General features: G+C 40.0%; 4 protein-coding genes across 4 annotated transcripts; 2 read left to right on the top strand and 2 right to left on the bottom strand.

Annotated features, from left to right (window-relative positions):
- Positions 1 to 1,396: 1,396 nt before the first annotated feature.
- On the top strand, positions 1,397 to 2,943 carry BDR25DRAFT_297455 (thiolase-like protein; the record flags this gene model as incomplete). The annotated part of the gene is made up of 2 exons (XM_033689004.1): positions 1,397 to 1,728; positions 1,791 to 2,943. The coding sequence occupies exons 1-2, from the start codon at positions 1,502 to 1,504 to the stop codon at positions 2,941 to 2,943; spliced, it is 1,380 nt and encodes a 459-aa protein (XP_033540635.1). The 5' UTR covers positions 1,397 to 1,501.
- A 1,877-nt stretch (positions 2,944 to 4,820) lies between these two features.
- BDR25DRAFT_297451 (glycoside hydrolase) lies at positions 4,821 to 6,284 on the top strand (the record flags this gene model as incomplete). The annotated part of the gene is made up of 5 exons (XM_033689003.1): positions 4,821 to 5,330; positions 5,380 to 5,450; positions 5,497 to 5,648; positions 5,697 to 5,969; positions 6,025 to 6,284. The coding sequence occupies 5 exons, from the start codon at positions 4,821 to 4,823 to the stop codon at positions 6,282 to 6,284; spliced, it is 1,266 nt and encodes a 421-aa protein (XP_033540634.1).
- A 32-nt stretch (positions 6,285 to 6,316) lies between these two features.
- BDR25DRAFT_362465 (uncharacterized protein) lies at positions 6,317 to 8,198 on the bottom strand (the record flags this gene model as incomplete). Its single annotated transcript, XM_033696574.1, has 11 exons — positions 6,317 to 6,335; positions 6,367 to 6,535; positions 6,590 to 6,613; positions 6,643 to 6,698; positions 6,721 to 7,047; positions 7,091 to 7,445; positions 7,487 to 7,570; positions 7,641 to 7,735; positions 7,785 to 7,843; positions 7,924 to 7,961; positions 8,111 to 8,198. The coding sequence occupies 11 exons, from the start codon at positions 8,196 to 8,198 to the stop codon at positions 6,317 to 6,319; spliced, it is 1,314 nt and encodes a 437-aa protein (XP_033540633.1).
- A 4,117-nt stretch (positions 8,199 to 12,315) lies between these two features.
- On the bottom strand, positions 12,316 to 13,373 carry BDR25DRAFT_319688 (uncharacterized protein; the record flags this gene model as incomplete). Its single annotated transcript, XM_033691846.1, has 8 exons — positions 12,316 to 12,389; positions 12,461 to 12,476; positions 12,599 to 12,696; positions 12,783 to 12,787; positions 12,968 to 12,984; positions 13,051 to 13,057; positions 13,160 to 13,297; positions 13,369 to 13,373. The coding sequence occupies 8 exons, from the start codon at positions 13,371 to 13,373 to the stop codon at positions 12,316 to 12,318; spliced, it is 360 nt and encodes a 119-aa protein (XP_033540632.1).
- Positions 13,374 to 18,151: the final 4,778 nt, after the last annotated feature.

The following is an 18,151-nucleotide window of genomic DNA, read 5'->3' as shown; positions in this document are numbered from 1 at the left end:
TCGCTATTCCGGATGAATACATTGACACCCTGGACCAACCGGAAACTGGAAGGTCTGTTACAATCGGCGGCGTGGTAGATAGGGAGAGGAGCGACAGGTGACCCCGCGGAACTCGGAACCTCGACCTATGCCACGAGATGGCGCATTATTAGAAGCAGCCTAGTGGGATAGCTCTATAGAAATTTGAACCTATTGGAGGCTAGGCACTCCGTTGATGCTTAAGATAACGTCAGAAGAACGGCACTGCAACGTGCCTCGAGATCTCTAAAGTGGCAGAACATAAAGCTTCCCATAATCCATGGAGCTAATGTCCTCCTCGAAGACCATCAGAGACATTTAACTTTGCATCTGGTCTATCTCGGCGGTCCAGAAGCGGAAATCAGAAAGAGGATTGAGGCTCTACTTACTGCCGGGACACCTGTCGATGGTGGCTCAGGTGTTGGAAGTACTATGCGAACTCCACTGCACCGTGCGGTGGAGCACTCGTCCACGAATGTTGTAAGGTTGATCCTGTCGCACAGGGCAGAAGTTGATGCGAGGAATAACATGAACCGCAGTATACCGTTGCTCGCGATGTGCCAGAGCGTAAGTGGGAAGATGGATGCCGACGTCATGGAGTTTTTGATCGACAGTGAAGCAGATGTGAATGCTGAAGACCGGCACGGAAATAGTCTAGCAGATTGCTATATCCAAACGTTGACTAGCCTCGAGGATAAATTTGGGGTACATGAAGAACTTGGCCGCAGAAGCGTTCTTCCTCGGCGATACAGCTGCAAGTATGAATGCTTGAGGTTCTTGTCAGTTCCGGTCGACTCAGGTGGATCAGCCATCGGCACGAAGACAGACTTGCGGTATCGTTCTTTTTCCGGCGGTTCCCGATTAACGAAATGCGCACGTGGATACAGGAATGATGTGATACCTTCAACCAAAAGACGGACACGGAGTTGTCAAAGGCAGTGATTCACCATCGGCGAATGACCTCGACGATGAGGGAGTATTTCCGCGACGAGGAGCGTGATATAGCGCACCGTAAGCAGGAAAATCCGCATATGCTTTTCATTTAATAGCATCATATACTAGAGGATGCGATTAGGAGAGCTTGTCTTGAACACGGTCTTATTTGCGATAGAGTGGGAAGACGACCTGGTGAAGCGGGCGAAGTTGGAAGAAGCTTCGCCTCGGCCACTCTGGAAGAGCGATGGCTATTCCACAGAATATTCCGGACGGAATGCCATGGCTATGTGGAATGATGAGTAAACGCATGGGTTAGAGTGGAGAAGGGCCGCTCAAGGTCTGCGGTGAAACGTCGAGGTGGGGTAGCTCCAGCAATAGATCTGAACCTCGGCCCCGCGAGCTTCCCCTGACTTCATTCACTTAAACCTCTGGGCGTACATCCCCACAGGGTCTGTACCAGTCGCTCTCCAATTCCGCCGCTGAAGACATTTCACATTGACATTCTTTCAATTCTCTCAATTCTCCCAGTTTCTCAATATTTCCCGTCATGGGGTCGCAAAACAATATTTCCGCCTACGTGCTGGGCGTGGGGCTGACCAAGTTCATTAAGCCCCGCGGCCAGCGTCAGTATCCGGAAATGGGCTTCGAAGCCGGTGTAAAAGCAATGCTCGACGCGCAGATAAACTACGACGACGTAGAGACTGGTGTTGCATGTTACTGCTATGGAGATACTACTAGCGGTCAGAGGATATTCTACCAGTTCGGAATGTCATCGTAAGCGTACCTCGCCAATCAATGCTTGAGAACATCGATTTATGCGAGATGTCACGGGATAGAATACCAATATATAACACAAACAACGCCTGCGCCACCGGCTCGACCGGCATACATCTCGCGCGCACCCTTATCAAGAACGGCGCCATCGACTGCGCCCTTGTCATTGGCTTCGAGCAAATGTCTCCTGGTTCCATAAAATCCGTCTGGCACGACCGGCCGTCACCTATGGGCCTTTCGAGGCGCATGATGGCCGATACCAGAGGCATTCAAAAGTCACCGCCTAATGCGCAATACTTTGCCAATGCTGGGAAGGAGTACATGGAGAAGTACGGGGCCGAGGCTAGGGATTTTGCTGAGATTGCCAGAATAAGTCACGAGCACAGCCAGCGGAATCCGTATGCGCAGTTCCAGCAGAGATATACGTTGGAAGAGATTCAAAATGCGCCGATGATCGAGTGGCCGTTGACCAAGCTGCAGTGTTCGCCGACCTCAGATGGAGCCGGAGCTGCGGTCATTGTGTCCCAGAAATTCCTGGACGCCCGGCCGTACTTGAAGCCTCAGGCTATCCTAATTGCCGGCCAGACGCTATTCACAGACTCCCCGCAACTATACTCCGAGTCCAGCATGGATCTGGTTGGATACGACATGACGAAGCGGGCTGCCCAGGCTGCGCTAAAGGAGGCCGGTGTATCATCGAAGGATATCAAAGTCTGCGAAGTCCACGATTGCTTTTCCGCTAATGAATTGATCCTCCTCGAAGGCCTTGGATTTAGCGAGCCTGGAAAGGCACATGAGATGGTCCGACGCGGCGATATCACCTACGGCGGCAGAGGTCCTATTGTGAACCCCTCCGGAGGATTGATTTCTAAAGGACATCCCCTTGGGGCGACAGGCCTGGCTCAGTGTGCCGAACTAACATGGCAGCTTCGAGGATGGGCGAATAACCGGCTTGTCGAGGGTACTGACGTTGCCCTACAACACAACTTAGGATTGGGAGGAGCCGTTGTCGTGACGGTATACAAGCGAGCTGATGGAGCGAAGAATCCAAAACTGAGTGATGATGACGTTAAGAAGTCCAGCCAATTTACGTACAACCCAGCTGTAGAAGCGAGGTATGTTTCCAGGGAAGATGGTGAGAAGGTGAGGAGTAGAAAAAACCGGAGCGCATATGCCTTGGGCGATACAGAGGAGAAGATCCAGAGCAGACTGTAGTTTCCAGTTTTTACAGAATGAATCTTGGTTCGTATGAAAGCTAGTCGCAAAACCCAGTGATTTCCTAGTGTAGAGCACGCACATTCCTCGCGAATGCCTACCACCTGGAGATCCCGAGTTTTGCCTTGGCCGCTCCTAAGGTCGGGTTTGGTTTTTCCTCCAAGTTCTCGCTTGGATTGAATAGAATTTGGAGAGACAACATGGGCAAAATCCAGACATCCCGAAAGTTCTCATCCACAGATGCCATAATCATCTTCCGTTACGGCGAGAACGACCTTCTAAGATCTAACTTCCCTGATATAGGCGCTTGTTCTATTACAAATCTTCATGAGACGTTACAGGGGAGCTTTCATGTCCTTCAAGGGCGGGCTCAAGGGAGGTTGCAGGTGGCCACTGGTGCACGTGATTTTGACCTTGCAGACCCCGGGAGCTCCGATTTTATATCACCCTCCTTACTTAAAGCTCTAGCGAAGAGTAATAATCCCGTGGTAAGGGTTCTGGGCGTGAAAGGGGCCAAGATTTTGTGATATCTTCAAGCTAATATCGTCAGTAGTATGCCAAAGATTAATGGTACTTACTAGAAAGACTTGGGAACACCTGCAAAGACTCTCGCACGTGCCATCATCACCCCTCCTTCGAAGCTCAAACCGCCATGGTTGTCAAAGAAGCCTTCTTGCCAATAAAGCTTCGGAAAGCGTGATCCCGCACACCTCAAGCTTTCACTCTACGCACACTCCGGTGACAAAAGCTAGACAAGGCGGATGCCACGAGGAATCCTCCACTTCATCTCCCTTCCAATATATACAAATCAAAGTCATGATGGCGAGTTGGGGTAAGGTGACACGAATTTCCCCTCTACCCCAAGACCTCATCACTCTAAATATTCCGACGTCGTGATTGGCTGTCAGGAAATTCTCGTATGTCTGTTTAATAACAGCCGAACCACCCGGCACCTGGCCATCGCACTCTATCTAGATTGCACCTATATTGTCACAATATCTATTTCGAAAAGTCCCAGCTCAAACCCCGCACGTTCTCCTGCAGACACGCACCTGCACTCCAATCTAAACCGTCGCTGTGCAACCAGGTTCGTCCAACAGCAGACTTCAGGAACCTGGGAACACCATATCTGGGCGCGCTTGGTATCAATCGGGAATATAAGGTTTCACCAACTTCCTCACCCGTTGTCTCGGCTAGAAAAACCGATGTGAGTGAGAATCTGGGGTAAACCTTTCAACCATGCACGTCGTCACCTCATGTGCAACCCACGACACGAAGTTCCTTCCAATGAGCATATCATGACATGCTCCATCTCTAGGCTAATAAGCGTCTTCAAGAATGTGGGCTGAACAAGGCAATCGTTCCACCTCGCAAGACTGGTGGAGAGCTAATTCCCCGCGTTCAGGACCACTCTGTTGGCCACCCACCCTCGCCGGCAGCGTCGCACAGCTGACAGTTTCAACCTTCCGATGCGATCAAATGTAGTGTGACCATGATCGAAACATGCCCGCTCCGTCTTTCTCCACGATCCGGCGGCATCTCGATCCAACGAGCCGACATCCACAGCATCTGGAACATCTGGAAGCTGCAGAGAAGTCACCCTCGTGATTTGTGCTCCCATCCAGCCCCCTTTTCACTTCCGACTGGACTATATCTCACGGAACTCCAATATCGATGGTAAAGTCAGGCACCAATTCCAAATGACTCTCTAAGACGTATAAAAGCATGGTGGTGACTTGCGCTGTCGTACTTGCCTTCTCCCTCATGCTTCATCCACCAAAATGTTTTCCCGCGCATTCCTTCTAGCATCTTTCTTGACCGCGTCCCTGGTCAATGGCCAGGGCGTGGGCTCATATCAAACTGAGACTCACCCGAAGATGAGTTGGCAGCAATGTTCCGGAACCGGAGGAACTAGCTGTAAGACAGTCAGTGGAGAGGTGACGATTGATGCCAACTGGCGATGGCTCCATGTCAAAGGCGACTATACCAACTGCTACACCGACAACACGTGGAACACAACCGTTTGCGCAAGTAACGACAAGTGTGCAAGCAGCTGTGTTGTGGAGGGCGCTGACTACTCTTCGACTTATGGAATCACGGCAGGCGGGACCGACCTTACGCTGAAGTTTGTGACTAAGGGCCAGTACTCTACCAATATTGGATCCCGCACATACCTCATGAAGGATGCGAGCACCTACCAGATCTTCAATCTAATCGGAAATGAGTTTACGTTTGACGTGGATGTGAGCCAGTTGCCATGCGGCCTCAACGGAGCTCTGTACTTTGTCGTCATGGATCCCAAGGGCCAGGGTACTGCAGGTGCCAAGTACGGGACTGGATACTGCGATGGTCAATGCCCTCGAGATCTCAAGTTTATCAATGGAAAGGTGCGTCGTAGTGATTTAGGCTTTTGGATCGCACTAATTTGAGAGCTAGGCCAATGCCGAGGGTTGGAAGGCTTCATCGAACGACAAGAACGCTGGCGTGGGAATGAGGGGAGCCTGCTGGTATGTAATATAAAATTGTAGGAGACACCAACGCTGACAAGTCCAGCGCCGAGATGGATATCTGGGAAGCGAACTCCGTTTCCACTGCGCTCACACCTCATTCATGTGATACCCCTGGATTCGTGGAATGCAGTGGCGACAAGTGTGGTGGAACTTATTCAGAGACTCGATATGGGGGACCATGTGATCCCAACGGCTGTGAGTTAGCCTGGTTCATGTGCCTTAGCATTTTGCTCATCTTTATAGGTGACTTCAATCCCTACCGCTTGGGCGTGACCGACTTTTATGGTAAAGGAAAGACTGTAGATACTAGCAAGCCCTTCACAGTTGTTACGCAGTTCATTGGTTCTGGCTCAACCCTGTCTGAGATCAAAAGATACTACGTCCAGGGCGGAAAGGTGATTGAAAATCCGCAGCCAAAGACTGCAGGCATCACAGGCAATTCCATCACCCAAGCTTGGTGCGATGCGGAAAACAAGGCCAACAAGGAGGATGTGTATCCGTTCAAGGACAAGGGCGGTAAGTCGCTTCCTTTGATACCTTCTAATCACGGCGTGTCGCTGATTTAGTCTAGGTATGGCAGGAATGGCCGCAGGAATGGCCAAGGGTATGGTTCTTGTGATGTCTTTGTGGGATGACCACTACGCCAATATGCTCTGGCTTGACAGCACATATCCAACTGACAAGGACGCGTCCTTCCCCGGAGCGGCGCGTGGAGACTGTGCCACCAGTTCTGGCGTACCAGCAGATGTTGAATCTAAGAACGCCAATGCCCAGGTGAAGTATTTCAACATCAAGTTTGGCCCGATTGGCTCGACTTTCAAGCAGCCGTAGCGAGTGGACGGATGTGTTGGTGGAAAGAAGATTCAGTGGAATTGTAAATAGCTGAATTGATGGAATTGGGGGGCTTCCTCACGTCCTTTTAATTGAATGAAAGTGATTCATATTTCCAATCCACAAGGGCGTTAGTGCCGGCACTCGCCGTGACCGACTGCCGAGTTTGTTGTCCATGAAATGGCTATGAAATGGTTTGATGGTCCAGATGGCCGAGCCCCACAATGCTTCCCGCGTCTCATCCAAAGGATCTTAGGACGAGGGCCAACCCCCTGAAGATAATTGTATACCTCAGGCTTTCAAACATATTTGCTCGGGTCCTCGAACTGCTTGTGGATAAATTCCACTCTACAGGCACCGTCACCGACGTAGTTAGAGAATGCGGCGCCGGAGAAGAACTCTGCGGTGTTATGGCTATAGGTCATCACGGCATCACCTTCGATCCTTCACTCTTTGGCCTCCGCTCAAAATCTCAATAATGGTCGCAGAATAGTAGAGCACGATAGTAGGCTGTCGATCTTGCGGTAACTCATCTTCCGATTGGGACTTTTTCCTTAACAGGCGATTTTTTTGCGTGTGGCTGACGCCCATATGTCCCGTTATGCCATAGATGTTCCGGTGTGCTTGACTTTCGAGCTTGGGTGAAGGGAGCGCGATAGAATGAGTGATCGCTCCACTTGTGTCTCTACCGAAGACGCAAAAACTACGGGGATCCCTCTGTTTCTCATCGACATAGTCAGCATTCAAAAGGTGTAGCCTATTCCTAGAGTGTTTGATAGCCGAGCATGGGGTCGTGCGTGCGGAACTTTGTTATATTGGCCAGAATGATGAAGCGATCTGAGACTCGATTTTCGCATTTCTCCAGTTGGTCGAGAACTCCAGCTGCGGGAGGCGACAGCTTAAATGCCCAGTGATTGGTAGGATTGGCTGGGATTGATGAAATGACAGTGTCGAGACCATGCAAGACCTGCACTTGTCGGCGCAGCTCATCTAGACTCGCCAGCGTCTCCTCGCCAGTGTCCTGAAGTTGGCCGAGCAGCTCATATACCAATTTGATGAGCTTGATGACCGGTAGTTCGGTCTCTCTTGGCGTGATTATTGACTCAAGTAATTGCATACCCGTATGAAAATGGTTCGGCGGCAGCAGAACAAGTTGATTGACTCCGGAAATTATCTCTTGTAAACTCTAAGGTCGCCTGAACCAGCGATCGCGTGAGATTCCTTGTAGTAATCTACAAGATGTGGGAAGTGTGTCTGGATCCCACCTGCTTGGAATTCCAGAAAAGCTTGTGATTGCAGAGACCGGCACACTAAAGACCTCTACATTGATCTGATCGGCTCTTGTAACATCTCTACGTAAATTGTTGGACAGAGAATACAAATTGGAAAGCTTAGCAATCCAAGAGTACAGCGACTTTGAGATAGATATTGCGCATGACCTACAGATAGTACTTCTCGTTGGCTGGATTGTTATAAATATATTCATTGCGTGTCCATCACTGGAAAGAATCAGCAAATCGGAAATCCTCGGCAAATTCAGCCACGTTCCGCTTCCTTAGCTAAGGACTGTCTTTCAAAAAGTTATCCAGGTTATAGCTAACCACATTAATAGCTTAGCTAATCTGTAAAGCTAATGCACAATCTGTGTAAAACCTTTTGTTAGAACGTAACAAGTAACTAAGATCTTTCAAGTTTGGCGTACTAACTTTCTCTTGTTCTAGCTACTTGTTAAGGGCTCTAGCCGCTTGTAGGAACTTAGCAGTCTAAGACTTTTAGTAATAAACAAGTTAGAGTAGCTAGAGAGCTTAGGTTAGTGTTACGATCACTGGTTAGGCTAGAGGAACATGCCGAGCCTCCAACCCCACGGAAGAAGGATAGACCGACGCCGGTGGGGGCACGGCCCGAGAAGGTCATGTGATGACATAGACAGGTATAGTGCAATCGCTGGTCTTGGCATGTAATTGCTGTGATCTCTCTCTTAGAAAGAAATCACAGTAGAAGTTAGTAATCACAATAATTACTAGCAAGTATACAGTCTTACTCTTTTGCTATGTTATAAAAAGTTATAGTTATTCTTATCTTTAAAGCATAGCTTTAGGTATAGTAATATATTTAATCTTTTTTTAATATAAAGTGTGTAGAAGATTTTTATTTCTTTATAAGAAAACTAAAGCTACTTAGTTATCTTACTTTACTTTACTTTTTTTACTTTACTATACTTTTAGCTAGATTATATAAAAAAACTACACACTTTTTATACTTTATTATATATTAAAGAAGTACTTTTTTTATTTCCTTTCTTTTTCTTTTTTAAAACTTGCTATTACTGTTATAAGGTTATCTATAAAGAATAGACTTAAGTAAAATATTATAATAACTAATAACTACTTAAATTTAGTAATAAAATAACTTAGTTCTAGTTACTAACTCTAAAAGAAATTAATAAAAGATGTAGTATAAAAAAACCTTTTTCTTAGAACACTACTATATAAGAAATAAAAACTTATAGAATAACTAATAAAGTTAAACTAAAAGTTAGTAAGGCTATATAATGCTAAAATAGACTACAGGCAAGTTGCTTATACACCTAAGTTACTTACTTTTACTAAGACCTTACTAAACTACTTTTTCTATACTAATGCATTTTTAATAACACTACTTAAATATGCTAAAAGAATATTAAATATAGCTTATACTTTAGGCTTTTAAATAAAATGTAACACTTTTAAGGTAATATACTATAGCTATATATAAAGTTTTTTAAAAAATAATAAATAACTAGCATACTAAATAACTTTTATAAGCTAATCTTATAGCTAACTTATAAAAGCTAAATAATAATAAAAAGTAAGTAATTATTAAGCATATACTTAAGCTATATATATAAGAATTTTTCTTTTACTTAGTAACTATAGCTAATATAGCTAATCCTTTACATGCTAAGCATAATCTAGGCTATATTAGCATAAACTAGCTTAGTGTAACGGCACAGGCAAGACAATGGGTCCAAATGCGGTGGGAATCCACTCAGAGGCATATGGGAGTGCGTGGGGACTCTAAACCTGGGAATGCTATTAACACCTATAGGCCTTGTACAAAAGAATATTAGAAAACTACTAAGCTAGCTACAGGGGCAAGGTGCAACTAAATACATAGGAGAATAGGGGTAACAGTAGAGGGCAGGGCAGAGTTAGGGCTAAGTTAAGTTAGGGTTAGAGCTAATATAAGGACCCTTTAGATAGCTTCTAGGCAACCTAAGATAGAACAAGAATTGTTACACTACTCCCCCCTTTATAGACTAATAGTTCTTATTAGTAGTAATAATATAAAGTATTGCTGTTATGTCCTCTACCTTCTTAAACTAAAACTAGTCTAATTTAGCTAGGTGTCTTTACTCTAAAATATTCCTTTGCACTGCTAGCAGTGTCCTTTAAACTAAAACACTATGTGTGCGCGCCTGTTCTAATAGTAATCTATATAGATATCTAGCCTGTTAATAATTAAAACTTACCTTTTATACAGTTATTAATCTTAGGCGTGTGTTTAGTGTAGTAACATTTAAGCATTATTAAGAGTGCCTTAAAGGTCTTTTGCTATTAAAGTAGTAGAGGTAATTTAAGGCATTATTAGGGGTAATTTAGTAGTTAATTAAGGTCTATTAAGATATGTTAGTATAGATTAACTTTAAATTAGGTAGGGTATAGCTTTAGGTCCTACAGAAGCAGGTTTAGCTATTAACAAAGTAGTAGTTAGTAGTTAGAGGCTAAGGGTTAGGCATTAGCAGTTATCTCTAATCTTAATAAGTTATTAGTAGTCTTTAAGTTTCTACCTTAGCGCATTCTTTATAACTTTTCTAAAAGTAATCCTAATTATAGAGGATAAGAAGTTCTAAACCTAAAGGCTTTAGTTAACTAAAGGTTAATAAGATCTAGTCTATAAACTAAATAGTTTAATATAATAGTGTATAAGTATTACAACTTAAACTAAATTAGACGCGTTTTAGAGCTTAGACATAGTTAAACAAATAATTAGTGCAATATTATATAAAGCTATTACTAGCAAAAGTAAGTTTTCTAATATAATGTAACAGCACAGGCAAGATAATAGGTCTAAATGCAGTAGGAATCTACTTAGAGGCATATAGAAGTGCGTGGGGACTCTAAACCTAGGAATGCTATTAACACCTATAGGCCTTATACAAAAGAATATTAGAAAACTACTAAGCTAGCTACAGGGGCGAGGTGCGACTAAATACATAGGAGAATAGGGGTAACAGCAGGGGGCAGGGCAGAGTCAGGGCCAGGTCGAGTCAGGGTCGGGGCTAATACGGGGACCCTTTGGATAGCTTCCGAGCGACCCGAGATGGAACGAGAATTGTTACATTACACATATAGCTTAAGCATATGCTTAATAATTACCTACTTTTTAGTATTATCTAGCTTTTATAAGTTAGCTATAAAATTTGCTTATAAAAGTTATTTAGTGTGTTAGTTATTTTTTTTTTTAGAAAACTTTATACATAGCTATAGTATATTACTTTAAAAGTACTATGTTTTATTTAAAAGCTTAAAGTATAAGCTATATTTAATATAATTTTATTATGTCTAAGTAGTGTTGTTAGGAATGCATTAATATAAAAAAGGTAGTTTAGTAGAGTTTTAGTAAAAGTAAGCAGCTTAAGTGTGTAAGCAACTTGCTTGTAGTGTACGTTACCTTAACTTTCTTATTGCTAGGTGCCTATTACAATTTCCACTTACTAGTCACGTGCTAATAAGGACGTGCGTTGGGTGCGCAGGCCTAGGTTGTGATATAGCGTTAGTTTTTAGGATAAGTCTGGTTAGAGTGTACAGTCCTGTCGCAAGACTTACAAGGGTAGAGAAGAGGTTAGGCTAGTTATAGTTTGTCCCTTCTGCTGTATAAGAAGCAGGAAAACAATCTTATAAAGATAATAATTAAAGTGTATATATAGTGTAAAATATATAAAAGTAATAAACATCTTTAGAAATAGTTTATAGCTACTTAGTTTTATTAGAAAGATAAAACTAAACTTTAATTACAACCTTTTAGCTATAGTTAAGATTAAGACTATATACTAGACGTTTAGTTGTAGTGGTTGCGGTGGTTGTAGTAGCCGCCCTTGCGTCCAGTGCGTCTAGTCTATTCCTCATCGGTATACCATGATCCGATGTTTCCAGTTGGTCTTCGCTAAGACTCGTACTGCATAGCTAAGAGGGCTGTCCACTAATAATGTTTATATAACTCTAATGCTGTCCGACACTCGCTTACAGCCCTATCCTAGGTTGTAACAGTGCCCTCTGCTAGTAACAGGTCTTCTAAGAGTAAGAGTAGAAGAGAAGAGGGAAGAGTTTTAGAAAAAAGTATGTTTTCCTATGCCTTAACTTATAATAGTGGCTAGAGGGTGTACAATCCTCTGTATAATCCTTACAAAGCAAAAAAAAAAAGATAGAGGTAATAAGAAAAAAAGTACAGTAATAAAAAAGTAAAATAACTAATGTGTTTATACTATTATAAATAAAAGAATAGTCTTTACACACTTCTAATTAGAAAGAATATTAGATATATTGCTATACCTAGAACTGTGTCCTGTGTTAAAGAATAACTATAACCTTCTACTAGAGGTAGAAGGTTAAGACTATATACTTAAGGTGGTCGCAAGTCCTGCTAAGTGATTGTAAGCTAAGCCTGCAATTACTTACTAAGTACTGCAACTGCTTTATCTCTATTATTCACTGTACATCTTGCCAAGTCTTTTCTCTTATTGGTTTAAAAAAGCGCTGGATTAATGTCTAATTAGCCTATAAAACTTTCCACCACTTTTGCAAATATTCTAGATTTTTAAGGCAAATAAATATATTTTACTAGGTCTATTACTATATTCTAGGTGTTTTAATGCAATATTATAATGCTGTGTTCTGTTGTTAGTAGGCTAAAGTTTGCCCCTTTGTTACTGTTCACAGTTTTAAGGTGTCGCTAAGCTGGAATTAGTATGTTGGCGTCTGTCTTCTGAATGTCAAACCTGACTTTGCAACTGACTGACGCGGTGCTCTGTATGAACATTGTCGGCGGCACGGGAGATTTGTTTGTCTATATTGCTATTCTTCCTTTGTTATTGCTAAATTTTCCTCATCCAAGCTTCCGAAAAGGAAGGCTCATACCTGCTCGTACTTGTAACTACACTAATTATAAGTTTCCTTCTGTAACTGCAAGCTAAGCCTGCGATCATCTGCTAAGTTCTACAATCGCTCTATACCTGATTTAGGGTATCATGTGACCCACGCGAGTCGTGCTCTCACCAGCCTCGGCCCGTCCTTCCTCCGTGGGGTTGGAGACCCGCATGCTCCTCTGGCCCAACCAGTGGTCGTAACAGGTCTTAGAAGAGTGGCCGACACGCCTGTAAGGTACGTTAGTAGGAGTATTTCTAGCTATCTATTTATGTTAATAGCAGAGGGAGGCAATTTAGAGTATAATTAGCAGTACCTGCGCTAGAAAATAGTAGCATTAGGCTAATAAAGCCTATTAAAAAGCATTCCTTACTATACAACGTCTTTCTCTTATTAGGTAGAGTGTATAGGGTAATATGTGCAGTTACCTAAATCTCTATAAGATTTGTAAGGGAAAAGTAGTTACTTAGCATTGCTAAGAATCTAGCAAATTTGTCTCACGTTACTTCTTCATCTATCTAGTGTAAAAATTAGTGGAATTCCTTAGCAACGTAACAATTTTCCCTGCATGTATATAAACTTACACATAAACTGTAAATTTACTGCTTTTATATAAAAATTATATAATAAATATCTAATAATTATTAGTATAACTTAAGGCTATATAAATACATGTATAAAAGCTATACTAACGCGGTTTTAGTGTTGTAGTCTATTAATATGCTTATAGAGAGGCTAAAAAGGGCGTGTATACCCTCTATAACTGCAGTAGAGGCAGCGGCTGCTGCAGCAGCTACTATAGCTATTATAGCATATAAGAAAGTAGTAAAGCTATATTAAAAAGCTATAAAAGTGTAACTAAAAACTATAAAGTGTACTAAAAAAGCAAATAATATGCTTACAGCATAATTATATACAGTTTATAAAGCCTTTAAAAGCTAACATAGGCTTAGTAGCTGCTTAAATAAGCTCTATTTAAGTTACTACACCTATTACTATATAAATAAAGTGCAACTTTATACTATTATTACTACTACTAACACTTAAAACATAGCGTAAGGCTGTAACTATTAATTTATCTACTAAGTTAAATTTACTAATAGCAGGCTATATTACACTTATAATAGCTACTTTTATTTACTTTACTAACTTATTATTACTATTAAACACACTAGAGTATAATTTTAAAGTTAAATATAAGCTAGTTATTAATAAAAAAGCGCTATTTACTATGTACTAGAGTAGTATAATTGCTTTATATAGTAGCTAAAGAACATAAAGAATGTTATAAATAAGCTACTAGCTATACTAAAAGCTTAACTTAAAGCTATAAGTATAAAATTATTTAGTATATATAGTTAACTTTAAGTAAACTTAGAAGTGTAAAAAGTAATACACTTACTAGTAGATTTTAGTGTAGTTAAATTTTTTTTTAGTAAGTTAACTATTAAATTAGTAAAAAGCTGACTTTTTAAGTAGTAAAAGTAAACATTAAGGTTATTATTAAAGCTCTTACTTTATAAAAAGCCTTTAAGTGCAATTAGTATACTAATAAGCTTTTATTTAATATACTTAACTTATTAACACTGTAACTTAAAAAAAATTTAAAGTGTACTTAGCAGTAGCTTAATAAAGTAAGAGTAGTATAGTAATTATAAAATATAGCTATGTAAGAGGACTAGAAAAAAAACTCTACTACTACTAGTGTTATAGTAATAGTAAGTGCCTAAACTTTAAGTACTAGTGCTAGGTTACTACTAACTTTAAACACTATAAAGTTTTACTTATAAATGTAAAATCTTAAGTAAATGTAATTTTTATAAGTAAAGTAAAGCTTTTTATACTTTTAACTTAGCTTATTAATTACTAAAAAAGCTTTTTAGTAGTAGTAACTAGCTAAAGCTAAAAAGTAGGTGTAAAAATAACAAGCGCTGTAGTTCTACTACTAGTAAGAGTAACTTTAATCATAATTTTTAGCGCACTTTAAAAAAGCATAAGCATTAGTAGGCTAAGTAAAAAGTAGAGAATAATGTCTAGTAGTAAAAAAAGTAGTAGAAGATAGTTTAACTTTAGTGTAAAAATATAAAGTTATAGCTAAACTTTTCTAGATTTAGCTAGCCTAGCCTACTAATAGGCTATATATATAGCTATACTGCTGCTAGTTACTTTTAGCCTACTTATTCTTTTTATCTATAGCAGCTTTACTTACCTTTACTACTATTAACTACTACTAATACTAATTACTTAGTGTTTTATTACACTTGTAATAGCACTTTTTACTTATGTGCTAAGTGTAAGAGGTATTAAGCAGGAAACACAGGTCATAGAGAGGGAATGCAGGATAGAGGGGTGTAACAAAAGTAAACCTTAGGGTTAGAGGAAGAGGTATAGAGGCTAAGAAGCCTATATACCCTGTGCTAAGCCCTTAGGGTACTTAGAGGTTAGATAGCTGTAACATAACTGTAACATAGCCTTCTCTCTTCTTAGAGCTTGTCCTAAAACTTAGAAAAGAATAGATAGTGTTAAATTTTATGTATAAAAGTAGCGTAACTAGCCTTATTAAAAGCTTAGTAAGAAAAAAGAGTACATAGTTAGCTATAAAGCTAAAAGGATTTAAATTAAACGCTAGCTAAGTAGTAGAAGCTTATACTAGCTATAGGCAAACCTGTAGTAGTAACTGTACAGGTTACACCTAGACAGTACCTATCTCTAGTAACTAAACTCTAGAAAACCTTAGTAAGAAAAAACTATGTTAAAAAAGTGCAACTAAGTGCTTTAAAATGCTATTACTAGTGTTATCTATATATAAAAAGCTTAAGAGTAGTTGCTATTTGCTAGAAGCATTACTATGCTAGTAGTTAGGTGTAAGCGTGAGTGACAGCTCCTCTTAAGCTGTACGCGTGTTTCTCCACCTCTCTAGCATACTATATTAGGCATAGTGTAACGATTCTCACGAATCGTTCCATCTCGGGTCGCTCGGAACCTATCCGAAGGGTCTCTGTATCGGCCCCGACCATAACTTAACCCTGTCCCCCGCAGTTACCTCTATTCCCCTAAGTATTTAGTTGCACCTCTCCCCTTAGCTAGCTTAGTAGTTTTCTAATATCCTTTGTACAAGGCCTATAGGTGTTAATAGAATTCCTAGGTTATTAAGTCTCCACGCACTCCTATATGCCTCTGAGTGGATTCCTATTGCATTTGGACCCATTGTCTTGCCTGTGCTGTTACACATAGAATGTTAACTGTAGTTAACAGAGAGCTATTGCATAGATAGTAGAACGCTAGGCGTACTTAGCTTATATAGCATGTGCTTAGTAAGCTTATAAAGCTAGTGCGCAACAAAGCTAGATAGCCTTATAGTAGTAAGCCTAAATTTAATGCTAAAGGCTTTTCTAGCTAAAAGTTAATTATTAAAAAAGCTAAAAAAAAAATAATAATAACATAAATATTATAAGTAGAATAAGATGCTAACTATATAAGCTAGGAATATAATAAGTAGACATAGCAACCTAGTGTCGCAGGTCTATACTACTACTATAAGGTAGCTAGACCTTGTAGTAATAGTGTTAAATACATGTAACTAAAAGAATTTAGTCTTAACTTTTAACATAACTATATAAAGTAAAAATTAAATGCTTTATATTTTTATAAATAAAGTGTTAAGCTTATTATAAAAGTGTATATTACTATAACTATAAAAGCTCTTAGGCTAGTAAGCATTACAATAAAAGTTGTATAGTATAAAAAGTTACATAAGCTAGTAGTCTTAGTAAAAACTATAAGCCATTACTTTACTAGAATACATAAAGGCATATATAATAGCTACTAGGTAGTAATACTATACATGCAACTAGACTTAATTAGGTAAGGCTTATTATCTAGTATTGTCTAAATCTTTATGTAGTTAAGCTGTAGCTGTAAGGCCGAGATAGCGCTTACGTGCGACAGGTATATATACTATTCTGCACCTGAAAATTAACGTTAGTTAATTATTTATACCTTTTAGTTATATTAGCAGAGTAGTGTAGAGCTCTATTTTTACATAATAATTAACTAATAATAAGGACAGTTGCGTGTTTAACCTACACCTTAGACAGCTTAGCTAGTTTTTAGACTAAAACATAAGGCAGCCTCTTCTAGCGCCACGTTGTAGCTGCTAGGAGGTCTAGTGTATATGGCTTAGCTAGCGTGGGCTACTAAGCGTTGTGTTGTTATTTATCCTGCGCCTCTAGGCCGCAGGTGGTTAGCCTCTGGCCAGTAACTAAGACATGCGCATGGCGCCTCTAAGCTGCGGGTAGGTTATGTGACGCCTGGGACATGCGTCTGCTAAGAAGGGGGATAATGTAAGGCTAAGATAGCGCTTACGTGCGACAGGTATATATACTATTCTGCACCTAAAAATTAACGTTGGTTAATTATTCATACCTTTTAGTTGTATTAGCGGAGTGGTGCGGAGCCCTGTTCTTATAGTAGCTTAGTGTAATTATAAGCTATAGCTTAAAGTAATTATAATTTAGTAAAGCTTATAGGCTATTTAGTAACAGCCTATACATTGTCTAGTACTAGTGTAACTAAGTTAACTTTAATAGAATTTTTTTTTAAAAAATCTCTTTATGTTTTACTCTTTTTATTTACCTATTTCTACGAAAGTAGATAGTAGCTTATAGAATATAAAGCTAATAGTAAAGATAGTTTACTTATCTCTTTTCTTCTTAGAGCGCGTCTTAAGCTCTTAGAAAAAGGTAGTAAAAGTTAGTTTAAAAATAATTAGTTCCTAAACTTTACATAGTGTACTAGTAAACTAGATATTGTAACAAGGTTGGCACAGTCAACCACGTGGCCTTCTCTCGCTTATAGAGGTTTAGGCTATGCTAGAGACAACCGCTAGTGCTAGTGCTTACCCTAGCATTACCTATATATATGTTATACTATGCGAGAATACTTAGCTTAAGTATTCTCGTGCGTACCTTTTAGTACAGAGGGGAAAGTTGTATAGTATCGGCTTGGCAGGCGGGGCGCCTACCTTATTACAGATATAGCCTAAAGCTATCTAGAAAGCTTAAAGGTAATCTAAATACAGTCTAAAAACTATCTAGTAGTAATATAACTTTATAAAGCTAGCAGGAAATTACAGGCCTATAGGCTATCTAAATACAGTCTAGAGGTAAACTAGGTGTAGCCTAAAGCTATCTAGAAGGCCTAAAGGTAATCTAGATACAGCATAGAGGTAAACTAGGTACTGCTAAAAGCTACCTAAAGCTTAAGAGTAGTTGCATTACTAAGCTGTCTATGCTATACTTTTTATAATAAAAGGTGCTTTACGCTAAAATAGAAGGTGTTTTACGCTAAAACATAAGGTTCTTAGCGCTAGTGTAGCTAATAATAATCCTACATTTAACTACAATAACAATAACTACTACTACTACTACTACTACTACTACTACTACTACTACTACTACTACTACTGCTGCTACTGCTACTGCTATAAGACTTATAAATATAGGTAACAACAGCGCTGTAAGTAGTATAGTAATAAACTAAGAAGATAGAACTACAGGTGTTAAGCTTTAGAAACATATTACTATGTTACTAATACTATAATAATTATTATATAATTAACATTTATTTTTTCTACTTTATTCTTTTTACTACTTATTTACTTTATTACTACTTTTATATCTTATG

Source organism: Lindgomyces ingoldianus (genome assembly GCF_010093535.1).
Source record: "Lindgomyces ingoldianus strain ATCC 200398 unplaced genomic scaffold BDR25scaffold_55, whole genome shotgun sequence".
Classification (NCBI taxonomy): Eukaryota; Fungi; Ascomycota; class Dothideomycetes; order Pleosporales; family Lindgomycetaceae; genus Lindgomyces; species Lindgomyces ingoldianus.
This window is presented reverse-complemented; position numbering and strand designations above follow the sequence as displayed.